Below are 17,360 nucleotides of genomic sequence, written 5' to 3'. Positions count from 1 at the left end.
CTTAAGATTAGAAAGTAACTGAGATTTTTGAATGGCTGAAAATTGAGCTCAGCTTGGCTTGTTTTCAGCTGTGTAACCATTGCCTGTTGGATAGCATTGCACCTATTCCCTGCAATTTTCCATAGAAACAGCTGCAGGAGGGATAGAGACTGGCAAAATTACTCTATGGTTCCAGGAGGGATGCTGTGAACATGCTCAAACTCATCCTTCAGCCTTCTACCAATTAACCTCTTCTTTATAAAGAAGAATTCTCTATGTATGAAAAACCATGTAGCAGATTAATTTTCTTGGGAAATGTAGGCTTTTTTTTTTTCAAATTAGCAAGATTATGTAATATTGTACTTTGCATTTGTGTGTGTATGGAGCAACTGATTGATTGTTTCTCCAAGGCCTTAGAGATGAGTTTCTTTTTGATACAAATAATAGTTAAACACAGAATTTTCATGAAAATTCAATATTGAATTCATTTTATTCATGTTGATGAGGCTGGTGAGTTTTAATTGCAGGCTGCAAATTGAACTCTCAACTTCTGAGTGCAATCAAATTTACAAAAAGAAACCTCAAGTGTAAGAACAACAGACAAGCAATTCTGTTGCAGAGCACACAAATGACATGGTGATTCATACAGATTTATCTAACAGGGTCTCCAGCAGAGAAGATGTATTTGAATGTAAAAATGTGTATCACACAGCTGACTTTTTTCTACCATTTTTTTATGCTGGAAAAAATCTTTTGGACTTTTCTGTTTGGATTTTGATCCACTTTTTTTTTTTTTTTTTCATTTGATAATGACAATTGAAATTAACGAGCTGTTAACAAATTTTGTCTAATAAAATTAGAATTTTGAGAATAAGAATTTTGTCTAATAAAATATAAAGTATAATACAACTGAAAGGCAGATAAATTAATTCTTTCCTGGGAGAAGTGACATCCTATGGATTATAAATCACAGCTAGAAGAGCAACTTCCCTGAGAACCAGGATTCCTTCCTTCCCTCCTGAGAATCATAACCACTCATGAGGAAATACAGTATCAGACTTGTTTGTTGGCAGCAACTGTATAAATACTGAATGTGTTCCAAGGAAATTCAAATTAGAAGAGTTCAATTGCTTGAGAAAGCCACCTGAGGACTACAGAACTGAAGGGTATTTTTCCAGGTTCTTGCTCACAGTGTTTAGGGACTTCAAATGTTATTTGCAGCCAGAAGCATTAAAACCTGGTCATGGTGTCCTGTCTGCTCAAGAGACCAGGAATGATGAGGCTCATTGGGGTGAGGGGGCTGTTGCAACTCAGCTCTGTGGGAGATGATCTTAAATATATGGGAAAAGTACAGGAAATTGCCATAGGAAACTGCTGTCACTCCCTGGAGAGAAGTGGAGATCAGAGGAGTGGATGGGAAGCTGTGTTTGGCAGAGTAGGGCTTACCCTGAGTCATAAATGGTGGTCACAAACCTGGCTGAAGATCTCAGCGTGCTCTGCAGGAATTGTGGTGAAGACTGTGTTGGGCAGGGTAGGAACCAGAACTTGTGGGAATGTGGAAGTGCAAATAAAAGAGCAATTATTGATACTGTTCACAAAATTGGGGAATCAGTCCCTCCTTTACTCTGTCACTTTCCTAGCATGCCCAGAACCACTCTGGGCTTGCTCATCTTTTTTTTTTTTTTTCCTGTAACCATGGTACTGGATGACAGGTGGTATCTGTGTGGCAACATCTGCATTTCAGTCATCTTCAGTCTAATTAACTTACTTTCATATTAAACAAGTCTTCTAAAAGTGATGAAAATAGTTGCTTTAGAGGCCAGATTGACAATTTAATGTTGCTAGGTGTAATTTTGGTAGTAGGTTGATTGTGTAGATGACTGATGCTGCCCCCAAAAGATAAATGTACAAAATAAATTTTTTTTGAAGGTTGACATGATCATGATCTGGCCTGTGATTGGATTCTTAAGTCTTACTGAATTGATGTATTTCAGAAGTGGAAGTGTAAACTGTGTGTTCATAATTATGTACTAAAATGGACACAGTATTTTTCAGGATTTTGTAATATAGAGGAGATATGGATAAACCAGGAAATGCTACTTTTTAGTGCATCCAATATTTGCATATTCAAAGCTACCAACAGTGTAGCTTCTCCACCTCTGCTTTGACCTGACTCTTCTGGTGAACATGTCAGGTTTAGCAGATCTTTCTTCCTACCCTTCATCCTCTTCCAGTAGCTCCAGTTACAGTTTGCAAATGTTTTCTGGCATAGAAAGGGTGATGTGGAACCTGAAAGGTGGCCCTGCTATCTAATTAGCAGCTGATTAATGTAAATTTCTGTACCTTTTCTGGAACTTGAGAGTCCAGCTGGTCTCCTAACACCAGTCTTCAGAAACTGTCCCACCTTTCTGTGATGATTGCAGGTTGGAGCTGCTGTCTGAGCCCAGCCCTGGCTCCTCAGCCCAGCTCAGCTCTCCAGCTGGGGTTGTGCTTCTGCTCTTTCCTTCCTCTTGTGCTCCTAGAAAAGCTTTCCCATGACAGGCTTGTTTTCTCCCCAGCTCAGACTTGACTGAGAGGGACAACGTTGATACTTTATTATATGGGAGGCTCTTTGGACTGCACCTTTTCTTTCCTGGAATGATAGAAGGTGTCCAGAGCTGCTGGGCTGTGGGAATGCCTTGTGTGAGGATGGGAATGATAAACACAGGACCCTTAGGGGTGACAGCAAGCAGAGCAGGACAGAGGGTTCCCACCTCAGTTGAGGGCAGGGTTCATTTGCACTTTGGTTACTATAGCAATGCAGCACAGCTTAGTTTCAAAACAAGGATATAGACGAGCCTTTCAGAGATTTCTGACGAGTGCAAGTGTATTTCTCTAGAGTGGTCTTACAAACCTGTTAATAACAATTGTTAAAATTAAAGGATAATCCTGAGTGCATGCCAAAGCCACGGGGGCCATGGGTTAGAGCAGGCTCGAGCTAAAGAGCCACCAGCCAGCACAAAGCCAGGGATCACTGAACTTCCACCAAATTCCTCATTGTGGGCTGAGAAATCACCTGGGGACTCACTCCTGGTTCAGAGATAAAGTAACAGTGGTGGGGAGAGGTGCTCAGCTGGAACTGCTGAGCTGCACAGAGTATGGAGCTGCAGAAGGAGCATCCTGAAGGGTGGCTGTGGGATGCTGGGCTGTTTTCTGGGGTTGTTGGAGGTTGGCTGTGGGATTCTGGGCTGTTTCCTGGGATTAGTAAGGTTCTTGTTGTTTCTGATAATTAGATATGGTTTGTTCTCCCAGGAGTCTGCTGAAGGTGTGCGGTACAGAGTTGGTCCAATTCTATTTTCATATTTGTTCTTTCTCTTTATAAGAGAAAAATCTCAGGTTTGTTTGGTTTACAATTAGTTCCTCCAAAAAAGATTCATTTCAAAGAGAGGTGTATGTGAGTCTTATTTTGACAGCAAAGCAAAGTGAAGTTATTTGTGAGTTAGTGTATTGGTGAAGGATGGCCCAGAGAGTAATAAATCTGTGTTTTCAGGAAACTTAATCCTTCCAGAGCTGGTGACTGATCCATGGCTTAGTTCTTGCATCCAGACTTTTACTTAACTGTGTAATGTTTAGGTGACTTTATTAAACCATGGCTCAAACTGTGCATCATTTTAGTTCCCCTTTTAGTGATTAATTATGTGAGTCTGCTTTGTAAAACTTCAAGTCTTCTTTCCTTTTTTTTTTTTTTTTTGAAGGCTCCATATATCAGTGTTTGGGTAAAGCAAATGAGTATTAGTTTAGTGCAGAAAATTAATCAGGCTAAAACTTTCACATTTGTAATTAAAGTCTGACACTGAAGTAATAAGTAAAATTTCAGCACTTAATAGATTCCTTTCAGTAAGATGTGGCTTTTGGGAAAGCAGCCACGGGTTGCTTGAGGGCAGTCAGTAATTGGGGCAGGGCTGCCCAGGTTTGGTGGGCCTTGGTGAAGGTTATTTTTTAAGTCTTTATAATGAACAGAATTGTTCATTTGTGGCTGGAAAGGGAAGTGAGCAAGTTGTTAGTTTGGTCCCAAAATTTTCAAAAAGGTGCTAAAATTTCACACTCCACTTGAAAGCACTAAGTTTACAGTGGCAGGTTCTGCTTGTAATGTGAAAGTGAATGCTACAATGTTTGGAGAAATCCTAATTCAAAGTATCATCTTACTGTCAGGTTAATCTGCTCTCAACCTTCTGCTCCTAACCTTCCTGTTGGAAGTCAGCCTCTGGAAAATACTCTTACTTTAAGCTCTGCACACACAGAAGAACTTTGGGAACTCAGTAGATCATGTAAATTGCCTTGCTGTTCTTGCTGATTCCCCTTCCCAAGTGCATTGTCACCCATGTCAGAAATTGTCAAAGTTCCTTATAAGATTAAAATAGCTGTGCTCAAAGGGATCATATGAGGATCAATATTGAAAATTCCATCTATCTGCTTTGTCCTTTCTTGTCTTAACATGGAGTGTAGGGTTTACCTTTCTGTGCTTTGACAGATGTGCAGTGTTAGTTGTAAAGATTTTTTTTATTTTTATTTTTTTATTATTATTATTTTTGGTGGGTGAGAGGGGAGGTTTGGGGTATCTTCAGCATGGCATTTTTTCAAACATTTTTCATGTGCTTAGGTGCATCCAAGCAGAAGTCAAGTTCCCTGCAGGTAGCAGATAAGGACCTACTGCCACCTTTTCACCCATACCAGCCTTTGGAATGCATAGTAGAAGAGACTGAAGGCAAGCTGAATGAACTTGGACAGAGAATTAGTGCTATTGAAAAAGCACAACTTAAATCATTGGAATTAATTCAAGGTGAACCTTTAAATAAAGATAAGATTGAAGAACTTAAAAAGAACAGAGAAGAACAAGTACAGAAGAAGAAGAAAATATTGAAGGAGCTGCAGAAGGTGGAAAGGCAGTTGCAGATGAAAACCCAACAGCAGTTTACCAAAGAATATTTGGAGACCAAAGGTCAGACAGACACACCACCTGCCCTGCAGCAGCAGTGCTCACTTACAGGGGTCTTCCCAGAAGTGGAAGCTGATAAGGGTCTGCCAGAGGATAACTTTTCAGGGTTACCTCAGGTTGACACAATCTTGTCTAAAGATGATGAGCAACACCAGTCTCCACCACCTGCTGAACAAATAGAGTTTGTCCCTATCCAGCCTTTGCCAGCACCGCAATGTAATTTTTCTGGTAACTTAGGTTATAATGGGACAGAGTCTCTTGAACTTCAGAAAGCATTAGGGAATCAGCAGAATGTAGGACAGCAGCAGCAGATTGCTGGGCAGGGGCTCTTAGTTCAAGAACCAGACGGATTAATGGTTGCCACTCCAGCACAGACGCTTACCGACACTCTTGATGACCTAATAGCAGGTGGGTTAAGAAATATACCTATTTTTGCATTAATTTGTGTGCTCAGTTTCCCTCTCTCTCCTTCCCTCCAAATACGTCTTGGGGTTTTCCAGTTTGGGAATACTTGCTTAAGAATAAAGTTCCTGATTAGTGCTATTAATCCTAACAGTGACTTCCAATTCTAACATGATACTTTTAAATATCTTTTTTTTTCAAAATGCAAAACTTCCTGTACTGGACACCTGTTTAAGCCCCTTTGGCCTCATCTTTTTCTGTGCTTCTTTAAAAAGCCTCATCATGAGTAATTAGTAGTGCCCATTAGGAAACCCAAAAGCATGGCAGAATTATATCTTCTGTAGAATTTTCTGTGCAGGCTTATCAGTGACTTTCTTCAATGTGGTAGCCATCTCTAGAAAGAGCCAAATTGTTGTCACTTTTATGGAGAAACACATCCCTGTCCTTGCTGCTGGAGCTTAAGGGACACAGCCTGGAATCCACGCACAACCCCTCCGTTCTGTGATGGCTTGTGTTTGCAGAGTCCCTGCTAACCCCTGGGTGTTGTACAGGAATATCTGCTGGTTAGATGTTCCACATGGCAAAAACGTGTCCTGTTAGCTGGATGAAAAGCAAAATCCCCAACATCCTTCCACGTGTTGGTACGGTGTGAAGAGGAATGGGAATGCCCACACATCGGGTTGTGTGAGTGCCCTTGTGCAGAAACAGGGATCACTTTGGGTCACTTCATTCCCTGGACTTGACTAGGATTGAGGTTTGCTGCTGGAGGTATGTAGGATATAGCCAGTGTTGTTTGGTCTGTAGTTTTTTTTTTTTAATTCAGTGTTTCTCAACTTTTCTTTGTACCTTGTGCCTGTACCCCTGCCCATTATTTTCCTGTCTGTCTCCCCCTGCCCCTTCCGTTTCGTAGTCACTGCCGTGTCCTCTGATGTCAAGGCTGTAGAAGTGTGCAGTGAGATCTTTGGCCAGCCATTCCTGGGAGCCTTTGGAATGGTAATTGCATCAGGCTCATGCAAGTCAAGAGTACTTGAGACTTTGCAACCTCCTGGGAACCCAGAGTTGGTGGAGTAGTGGGGTGGTTGTTCCAGCTCCTGTCCTCTCCTCACTGTTATTCCAGTTGTTTTATACAGCATCAGTTTTAATTCCTCCTGTTCTGAGTCTCCCTCCCTGCTCTGTGGTGCTCTTTAGAATACCTAGCCAACATTAAAACATTCTCAGTTTTTATTACTCAAAATTTTAATACTGGAGTGTATAATGAGGAAAATTTGAATGGCTAACACAAAACATAATCAACAAGGTGTAGTTGCTGCTGCTGAGAGTTGAACGTGTCTGGCACAAGGCCATGGAGTCTGTACCCTCTCGTGGTCAGCAGCTCATTCTGCAGCCACAAACTCAGTGTCCCCACTCTGAAAAGTGCTGCAGTCCAGATGAGTGTGAGAACTGTGCTGCAGGAAAAAAAGATTGCAAGCAGCCAGAAAAACTGTATCTTAAAAATAATTGTGGAAAGTTGAATAGACATTGGTTTGCTTTCTGAAAACAGCTACTGGTTTTGCTAAGTAGTTAAAGACATTTTTTGCTAAGATATGAGATTTACTTATTTCAAAAATCACTACAAATAGCACCATCTTCTGCATTCGAAATGACATTTACAAAAATGCAACTTGAGGAGTCTTTAGTTATTGAGTTCCAGAGGCTTCTGCAAAAATGTATTGATTGCTTTATTGAAGTATATTTTCTTCTGAAATTCATTAGTCTCTTTCACTTCCTTCCAAAAAAAATTGTCAGAAGATAGATATCTTTCTCACTTTGTAAATCCAGACTGTGTAAAAGTGATCTCCATGTAAATTATAATCCTATATCAAATTTATAGCCATGTAAAAAGAAACGGTAAATTTATCTACTCATATTCTGTACTCTTTGATCCATATCTAAAGAGCATTTTTCCAACAAACTTACCATATAGTCCTTAATTTTATAAAGAATTTTTGAGCAATAAAAGCTGTTACAAGATCTTTTTTTACATCCCCACTACAGATGCCAGGTAAAACGGTTCAGGGGCTTGTGCCTGGGAAGCCTGGGTTTTAGGGAGCTTGTGTCCCCCACTCAGGGTGTCATTGAGGGCTCCCCTTGGTCCCACTGCTGGAGCTGCAGTGATGTCAGTGAGTGACCATGGGTTTAGAAGAGGTATGAGCATTTTTACTCCTTCTGAGTATTTCAGTTTGGTTGGGGATTACTTCAGAAGAACAGAAATTATTTTTCCCTCTGCCCTGAAATACCTTTTACTGTTGCTCTTAGCAGGGGTGATATCCAGAGGGGGCCACGGAGATGCTCCAAGGGCTGGGGGTGCTCACCTGGAGAAGTGAAGGCTCAGGGGGAGACCTCAGACTCCTTTCAAAGCCTAAAGGGGCTCCAGGAAAGGGACTTGGAGCAAGAGTCTGGACGGACAGAACAAGAGGGAATGGCTTCCCACTGCCAGAGGGCAGGGATAGATGGGATATTGGGAAGAAATTCTGCCCTGTGAGGGTGATGAGGCCCTGACATTGCCCAGAGCAGCTGTGGCTGCCCCTGGATCCCTGGCAGTGTCCAAGGACAGTCTGGATGGGGCTTGGAGGAACCTGGGATGGTGGAAAGTGTCCCTGCCCCTGGCAGGGGGTGGAATGAGATGAGCTTTAAGGTTCCTTCCGACCCAAACCATTCTGGGATTCTGTGATGTGGGAGGCAAATCTTTCCAAGTCTCAGCTGGGACCAGTTGTAAGGGAGAATTTCAATTTCTATGAAACTACAAATTTGTATTTTGCTGGCCAACTTAACAGTGACAATATACATAAATGGAGTATTTATCTTACAGTTTTGCTGGCAGGATGTGTCAGCTGTGAGGTGTTTAGGTGGTGGATGTCAAGGTGCAAAGTGTCAGTGAGCCATGGCACACATCCCCTCTTCCATAAAACTACAGAGAAGTAACCAAGTACCTTTTGGAAAGTCAGCTAAAACCTAAAAATGAAGCAGCTCTTTCCACTCCAGAATGTTTTGTTTGTACTGAAGTTTATTTTGATGTGCTGCTGCAAAAATCTTGCACCTAATAGTGCATTAAAGATGTGACTTACTACGGTCAAAATTTTAACCAGGTTTACAAAAGAGACAGACTTGGTGCAGTTCAGAGTGGGAAACCAATAAATTAATTTGGAACACAGATATCATTTTCATTACTCAGTATCAATCTGGTTTCTTTGAGCCTCTTGTCTTGCATATTTGTAGTTTCATTTCAGTTCACCTTCTGCCATTTTCCATTGCAAATTTCTTAGTTGTAGTATGTGAATTGGGGCTGTTTGCTGGTTTAGGGTATTAAAAGTGAGGAACTTTTCTGTGTTGCTGGGGTTTGTCTCTGGTTGGAATATTTTTGTTTCTCTTTGTTTTGCTCAGCTGGTATTTTAATCCAGAGACTGTGTGTGCTTTTCTGTCCCTTCTCGTCCTGTGAGCTGATGTTTCCAAACTGAAATTTCAGGTGTATTCTGAGAAACTTTGTTGTTTCGTTCTGACATTCTGGTTGTAGTTGGTGATACAGAATTATGATATTTTAAGGTAAGGATTTGGGAGGTGATATCTGAGTTACTGTGCTGAGGATTGGTGTTTGGAGTAAAACTGGTTACTGGGACAGTCTGGAGTGAGGAATGAGTGGTGAGCCGTGAAAGTAGCCGCAGTTACCAACATGCCAAAGCCTCTGCAGTAGCAGGTGCTGAGAAGCTGCCTGGACAGGCTGAAAGGCTGCTCAGGCTTGAAAAAGGATGATTCTCTCTGTCCTGAAAATCCCAATTCCTTTGAGGAAAGAGGAACTGAAATCTAATTCCAGTATTTCTGTATGCCAGTGCTCATGTCATGACAGCAGTTGGGTAGCCACAGTTTCAGCCTACAGCTGAAATCTCATCCAGAGCTGCTTGCTCCAGGCACTGTCAATGCTCCAGAGTTGTATTTGGATAAAATACCAAGTTCTTGCTTTCTTTGTTTTACTCATGTTTCCTTTGATATTTTTTAATGACTTTGATTTTGAAAATAATCATCCATGTCTTTAAAGACAAGCATTCAGCTTCCAGCTCATACAAACACAGACCTTTGGACCATTGCAAACCCTTTGCAGGGCATGGAAACCTGGATTTTGTCATGTCTAGGGTAATTTTTTTTTCTATAAGGAAATCTTTTGAATACTGAAGTCTATGGACACATCTAAAACTCTATCACAAAACTGGTATTTCCCTGGAGTCGAGGGCAAGCAGTTCAGTGCTGCTTTCACTCCTAAGCTGTGGTACCACAGACATTCCCTGTTTATGCCATGGTGGAACCATTGCTGCAAGATCATTTTCAAGTTTAAAATCTGGATTTTGCTGTGTAACTAGAGCTGGGATAAATCAGCCCCATGAAAATGGAGGCAGAAGTTCTCAGGCTTTTTTTGCTCCCCAGACCACAAATTATGCTGCTGCTCCATGGGTCCAGCTTGGGTCCACACTGAGGAAATAAAAAACAGCCTTTTGAAAAATCTGCCATTTTGTGAGCTCAGTAGTTTTACAGGGGGTGATTAGTTGGTGGGTGTTGTAGGAATATTTGTTAGATTTTATTTTAAACCATATTTCAGGGTGTCAGTGCAGGGTTTATCTTCATTTCTACTGCCTTTGGTGTTCTCTCTCATGTTTAATGTTATTACTGTGCATCTGAAGTGTGTGGTGCACACTTGTATACTTCAAACACAAGATGAAAATCCAAAGTATGCAATAAATACTTTAATATTTTCAATCGTGGTTATGAAATACAGAGAATTAGTGGGAACTGTGACAACAACACTGAATATATTACTTTAAAACCCTTAAACTGGCTCCATTGGAGTCCCTCTGCACACCCTGTTCTGCACGCACAGCACATGTATGTGGTTTTATGTGTACCTGTAGTTGCAAGAGCTGTAAAAATTGAGCCAGTGTCTTCCATGAGGAAGGACCAGCTTGATTTAACATAAATCCTTAACAGGGTGATATGGTCTTTTGGAAGGAGTCATCTGTAGAAATCCAGTTATTTCAGTGTATTGAGCAAGAAAACAATCGTGTTGCATTAATTAATGCCTCATTTGTTGCTGTGAGTGATAATCCATAGTGAGCTTTTGTATTTGAAACTTTTAATACAAATCTGGTTTGCTCATGAAGGTTGTAACAGGAATTCAGATCTGGTACTTCATTGCCTAAAGGTGCTGACCACATGTTAATGCTGGTCTTGCCTATGCAAGGAGAAATGTTTGCTTAGAAAATACAACTGAAAATGGAACTTCCCCAAATTTCAGTGACCCCCCTGCCCTGTTTCCAGAACCCAGTGGAAGTGACCCATTGCTGTGCTTCAGTCTGTGTTTCCTTTGTCAGGCACTGGCAGCTCTGTGGGCTGCATTAGTGGCGTTAATGGTCATGTTGGGGCTTTTGCTATGACTTTTCCATCTACACCATTTTCCTGTGAGTAATTGCTGGTGTGCAATCTGTCAATGAAATGAGGAACGTTGAGCTGGTTTGCAAAATATTTTTCTCTAGGTCATACACAGGTTTGAGTTCATCCTTCATCTTCCCTTAGCACTTGGACAAAAGCAAAATGCTGCTGCTGCTTGTTTCCTACCTGTAGCTGTTAGTGTTTTCCTTTAGTTGCTTCTTCCAGGAATGCTGCTAAGTACTGTGTGTTTTGGAATAACTAAAGCTCACCAGGTATTCCAGCTGATGAGGCTACACAATAGAGACATTTGGCAATCCAGCAGTGACAATACTTGTGAAATCCAGCTCCTCTATCAGCAGGGATTACTGAAGCAAAAGCACACACCAGTCAGTGTGTAGGTGTGTTACACCTTCCTGGCAGGGAATCCCAGCTGATTACAGGGATCCAGGCTCCACTTGGACTCTCATCAGCTTACAGAGGCAGGCAGGAGTTCTGGCCCTGCAGTGGATGTCCAGGGAGATTTTTCTGCTTGTTGATTTAAAACTAGGTGAAAAAATCTGATTCTCAATTTTTATTTTTTAAAATCATTGTTTTAAATCACAAGGACACATTCCTTGTGTCCCTGAGCAATGCTGGATCTTCAGGATGACATCTTTTACAGGCTGTACATCAATCAGAATAAATTTTAGGGAGCACAGACAGTTTTCAGCTTTCTTATTTTTGTTGACTGCCCCCTCCTGTCTGCTTCCCTTCCACTTTCCTGGGTTGGTTTAACTCTGAGACATGATTAATAGTGTGAGTTGCTGTCAGTCATCTTGCTCTGAAAACTTTCCCTGGAGGCTAAGTGTGCACTAACATTTATGTGAAAAAATTTGGGATTGCAGAAGAAGACTACATTTTTGAGCATTAGGTTTGTGTGTTAGTGATAAATAATTTGCCTGCTTAAACTGAGCATATGATTGAACTGTTTTTAACGGTGAAGGTTACAATTAGAAAAGGGTAACTAATCACCTTCATAATTCACACTTGTAATGCATACAGACTAATTCATAAAATTATTTTCTAACTTATCACAGTTTGGAGATGATGCTTACACTGTTTAACTGCCACAAAGCTGCTTTTTGTTTTTAGGAACATTCAATTTGCTTCCCCCGCTACTGTTCTGATATTAGGCCATTGCAGTTTTATGGAAGTTAATATTTTTCAAATTAAATGGGACATTCCTAAGAGTGGATTAATAACCTGGTGTTCATTTTCAGCTGTGAATAGCAGAGTGCCCAGTGGCTCCACCAGCTCCTCGCACACTACTGAGTCCCCGACGCCCGAGCCCTGCCCGCAGGCAGCCAGCAATGTGCCGCCGCAGTCCGTGCTCCCCATGTACCCATCAGTGGACATCGATGCACATGTGAGTCATCCAGCTAAGCCTGGAGTGGATTGGCTGGGAAAAAAAAAAATTCTAATGCTGTTGGAGAAATATTCAAGTGTCTTTATTTTTTATTTCTGAATATCTGCTTCTTTTTCTTTCCTGTGCCTCAAGACTGAAAGCAATCACGACACTGCGCTGACCCTGGCGTGCGCGGGGGGACACGAGGAGCTCGTGTCTGTGCTGATCGCTCGTGGTGCCAATATTGAACACAGAGACAAGAAGGGTGAGTGAAAGCCAGGACACAATTTGACCATCAACTAAAGCTTGAAACAATGAATTTCAAAATGTGAACTGAATTCTTGCACTTCACGTAGTAACATTGGTCATACAAAGCCAGTGAGCACCTGAGTGGGATCTTAAGCAGATTTGTGAAACATGAGGCACTCCTGTCCTTATGACTCACCCTCTACAAATGACCTCAGCAAGCTGGATAGAGGAGCTGATGGGGGCAACCAGCCCATCTTGGCTGTCAGAGCTGAGTGGTGGCAGTTGCCAGGCTGGGTATTGTGGTGGTGTTTGCAGGGGTCCCAGGATGAGAGAAGGGATGAGAATCTTGACTCTATGTTTCAGAAGGCTGATTTATTATTTTATGATATATTAAAAGAAAATAATATATTAAGACTATACTAAAAGAATAGGAGAAAGGATTTCATCAGAAGGCTAGCAAGGAAAAGAAAGGAATGATAATAAAATCTTGTGACTGACTAGAGAGTCTGAGACAGTTGGACTGTGATTGGCTATTAGTTAAAAACAACTACTGAGACTAATTGAAGATGCACCTGTTGCATTCCACAGCAGCAGATAATTATTGTTTACATTTCATTTTTGAGGCATCTCGGCTTCTCAGGAGAAAAGATTCTAGCAAAAGGATTTTTCATAAAATATGTGTGTGAGAGGGTATATTGGAATAATTACCAATATATATCCAGATGGGGCTTTGTCTGGTCTTGGCTAGCCTCTGCTGCTTGACCAAAAGGCAGCAACTGTGGTGTATTCACCTCAGAGACACCTCTGGCTGGTGGGTGCTGCAGCTGGCCCTAGGGACAAGTTCAGGCACGCAGAGCCCTGGTTTTACCTCTGTGCAGATGCTTTAAGGTGAGGTGAAGGAAAGGAGTGGATTCTGCCAGAGAATTCAATCCAGAGTTTATTCCAATAGCAGGCTTCTGAATCTCGTAACAGCTTCTAACAGAGCTCTGAACCACGTGGCTGCTGGCTCTTTTAAGCCCAAGGAGAGGGGGAGGGAAGGAGTAGGGATCCCACCAACCAGGTGCAGGATGGGCAGGTCTCAGGTGCAAGGGACACCTGGGTGGGCCAATGACCCCCCCAGGGATGCAGGGCATCTTTTGAACTCTGCCAATCACTCGATGCCCCTCTGGAATGCCAGGATTGACAGACAGCACCCAGCAGGGGTCAGGGCAGGGAGAAGAAAGGTGATTGACACCTGGGAAAGGACAGGGATACCTGAGACAAACTATGACATCGCACTGCTACATCGGTATTGTTCTTCTCAGGAACAGAGTTCAGCAAAATCTCACATCTTTCAGAGCTGAGAGAACAAAACCACCACACCACCTGTGTTGGAGCTCACATTGACCACTTGCAGTCAGCGACACATGCAGGGCAGATGTGGTCACTGGTTGGAGCTTAATTTATCAGTTATTATGCAGAAAACTGTGACTTCTCCAAGTAGAGGAGTTGGTCAGAACTTATCCAAACTGATCACTGCAAGCAGTGTTTAAATTTGTTTTGAACAGCCTTTGGCTGGAATCAGAGCCTCAGTGTGACAGGGTCAGAAGAGGGTTGGGAAAGGCTCTGAGATTGTGGCATCCAGCAGGAAACTCTCAGTCTGAGGGAGAGATGTGATCAATAGAAGTCATTGTGAATCGACCCATTTGTGCATTTCTGCTCCTTAATAATACTTTTGAGATACTCAAGGTTGCTTTTTAATACAATCTCTTGTTCCTAGGTTTTACACCCTTGATTCTGGCTGCAACTGCAGGACATGTTGGTGTGGTGGAAATTCTTCTGGACAAAGGTGGGGATATAGAAGCGCAGTCGGAGCGCACGAAGGATACTCCGCTCTCCTTGGCATGCTCCGGTGGACGCCAGGAGGTACAGACGTGTCCTCCTGGAATTGTCACTTGCAGATAGGGGCTTTTTTGTACAGTGTCGAGTTTCTTCTGTTGTTGATCTGTTTTCTTCTGGGTGGTTTTTCCACCTGTTTCAGTGTAGCTAATTTAAGGCTTTTTCCTTTTCCAAGAAAGGAAGAAGAAATTTAAGACTTTTTTCTTCTCTCCTTTGCCTATCCCAGTTTTATTAGTTAATGGGCAGAGTCACTTGTGATAATTTGTGGTCTTTCAGTCAGTGTATCCTCACATGGTAAGAACTTCTGTGATGGGGGCACATATTTATTGAATAATTTTATTCACTGAGCACTTCCCTTATCCATCTTCCCTGTTCTCAAACCTGAAACAGCCGGTGCAGGCACACAATGGTAGAAACTGGGATTTTGTGTGGGCAGTACATGGCTTTAGTGATAATGCACAGGGCTGATAAGTGCAGATGCAATGCAGGATACATTGTACCCATCTTTTAAGGATGTTTCAGAGTTCTGTCAGATTTGTGTGTGTGTGTTGTTGTCTAAATAAGATTTGTGAAATCCTTCCTATTTCAGTTATGTGCATAGTACCTTAGAAGATGGCATGGAGGTAGCCAAGAGCTCTATAGTAGATTAATATAAGGATTAAAATAGTTGGCCACAATTGGAAAGTTTCCATTTTACTTTTGAATTGCAGATCTTTAGCAGTAAAAGTGCTTCTCATAAAAAAAGGCAAGATCAGCATGGCCTGTAGTAGTAGCATTATAAATTGAACAACTGAAGTCTTCTGTTCTTCCTCTTTATTTTTTTTTTTCTTTATGCCAGAATCTACCTCTTGTGTTTCTGGCTTAGCAAGGAGCCTTTTTTTCTGGCTTGTTTGGAAATCACCTAGCTTATGTGAATAGTAAATTGAGTCCCACTGGAGTACATCACCAAAATGATTTAATTTTCTGCCATTTTATTTCTCAACTTCTAATAGAGGAGTCCTTCCTCATCTTTGTTCCATTAACATCAGTCACTCTTGATTTTTACCACTTTTTTTTTGGAAAGTCTGTATAATCCAGATGGCCAAACTTGCCTCAAGTGTCATTTGAATTCAAGTTGTGAGATGAGTTTTTCTGAAAGAGATGCTCAAACATTGTGAGACATTATGGGAGTGGGGTAGATCTGTTGTTTACAAACTTAAGATTCCCAGGAAGAGCTTCACTCTACAGCCTTGCAGTTTTATTTAGGTAAAACAATCTTTCTGGCAGACAAGTGCTCAGCTGCTGTGGTCATAGGCTGTATAGAGATAGGGAAAAGTCAAGCACAAGAGGGTGGAGATTTTCCTTTGGAATCTTGTCTGTTGACAAAGGAAACTGGTAGCACATTGGGAAGCCTGTGATAACATCCTCTCACTCCCTGGATAATAGCAAAGGCCACAATATGTCTGTTAACACATGTCCTGTCTTTGCAGGTTGTTGATTTGCTGTTGGCCCGGGGAGCAAACAAAGAACACAGGAATGTGTCTGATTACACGCCGTTGAGCCTTGCTGCATCTGGTGGCTATGTTAATATCATCAAGATTCTTCTCAATGCTGGGGCAGAAATTAATTCCAGGTAATGTACCATGTGACAGCTGAGCTTCAGTGTGGCACAGTCACTCCCTGTTGGTTCCATACGGAGACACAGGTTGGAATCTCAGGTGTTTTCAGACCTCCTTGCAACAGTGTTTTTACACTGATGACATCTTCTATTTCATGTTATCTTAGTGCTTTCAAATCTTTTAACTATCACTAATTTCATCTGACTTACACCTAAATTTTAAGGGATTATAGTTTGCAAACCTATTCTTTCCCTTTTCCACCATTCTGAGGTCTGAAAGTCAAACTCTTTCCAAATAGAACCACGTCAAGAAAGCAGCCAAGTGCTCAGGGCAGCTCAGTGTGTTTGAAGATGTCTTTTTCAAGCAGAGGAACAAATTTACACAGCAGTGTCTCTTAAGCCTGCTCTCTATTCATTTTAAGAAAACTTATATTCTAACACTAGATATATAGAGAGAGAACTCTTAACTAGGGAAAGTTAAAGCTGCAGCTGTGCTAGAAGCATGTTTTTCTTTGAAAAAATCAGATGGAGCTTAACGCTTATGTTTGCTTCGGCCATCAGAATGTCTAACAGCTGAAATGTATTTCCCTGGTTTATAAATTACAATTGTCTATTGCATATAGTCCCTCTGGTGGTTTCTCCTAATCAATTAAAAATGCTGCTATTTTAGGTCATTGCCTTATTTTGTGTAGGTAATATGTTCCTTTCTGACTTACAACAAAACATTTTGTTGCTCTTGGATACACTTTCATTTCCCAGAGCTTTTCTTCTGCCATGGGCACTGCAATTTGTTTCTTTCCCTCAGGACTGGCAGTAAGCTGGGGATTTCTCCTCTGATGTTGGCTGCTATGAATGGCCACGTCCCTGCCGTGAAGCTGCTGCTTGACATGGGCTCTGACATTAACGCCCAAATCGAGACCAACCGCAACACAGCCCTCACCCTGGCCTGCTTCCAGGGCCGGGCAGAGGTGGTCAGTCTGCTGCTGGACAGGAAGGCCAATGTCGAGCACAGGGCAAAGGTAAGTGGGAGACTTGCCTTTCCTTGGGATTTATTGCCTCTGAGTCATCAAGTTTCTTCAAATTTTCCTGTAACTTTGAGCTTCTCTGGGCTCAGAGGAGTTATTACATCAGAGCGCTTAAATGTTCTGAAATGAGTGTGGTTTCTTCTAAAAAATAAAAAAGCATCAATGATGATGTATTTTTTGCATTAGGGAAAAGCTGACTGGTCCTTCTGAGTTTATAATGAAACTTAGATTGACTCTTGTCTAGACTTTTTCAGGTTTAAACTTGACATGATACTCAGTAACAGAACAGATACAGATATTTTTGCACGCAAGTGAAGTCTAGGCAGGAAGAGAATAGTGTTGCTTGTGATTCTCATATAGAACAGACTTCTTGTCTACAACCAAAGTAGTGCAGTCAAACTTTGTAAAGCTTTTACGTTG

At 41.7% G+C, this 17,360-nt stretch overlaps 1 protein-coding gene across 10 annotated transcripts in view; it reads left to right on the top strand.

Moving 5' to 3' along the window:
* The window catches only part of LOC311159728 (ankyrin repeat and KH domain-containing protein 1-like), a 100,703-nt gene that overhangs the window by 58,355 nt on the left and 24,988 nt on the right, over nucleotides 1-17,360 (top strand). For 9 of the 10 annotated variants that reach the window (XM_084215976.1, XM_084215975.1, XM_084215974.1 and 6 more), the window contains exons 15-20: nucleotides 4,619-5,362; nucleotides 12,067-12,212; nucleotides 12,345-12,456; nucleotides 14,200-14,345; nucleotides 15,788-15,930; nucleotides 16,721-16,934. In XM_084215976.1, the coding sequence (XP_084072102.1) occupies nucleotides 4,619-5,362; nucleotides 12,067-12,212; nucleotides 12,345-12,456; nucleotides 14,200-14,345; nucleotides 15,788-15,930; nucleotides 16,721-16,934 (1,505 nt within the window). The remainder of the gene's footprint in view (nucleotides 1-4,618; nucleotides 5,363-12,066; nucleotides 12,213-12,344; nucleotides 12,457-14,199; nucleotides 14,346-15,787; nucleotides 15,931-16,720; nucleotides 16,935-17,360) is intronic. The other variant, XM_084215969.1, reaches the window with a different exon arrangement.

This window comes from Fringilla coelebs (assembly GCF_963513975.1).
Source record: "Fringilla coelebs genome assembly, chromosome: 15".
NCBI classification, from domain to species: domain Eukaryota; kingdom Metazoa; phylum Chordata; class Aves; order Passeriformes; family Fringillidae; genus Fringilla; species Fringilla coelebs.
The sequence above is the reverse complement of the archived record's forward strand: the minus strand, read 5'-3'. Positions and strand labels throughout refer to the sequence as shown.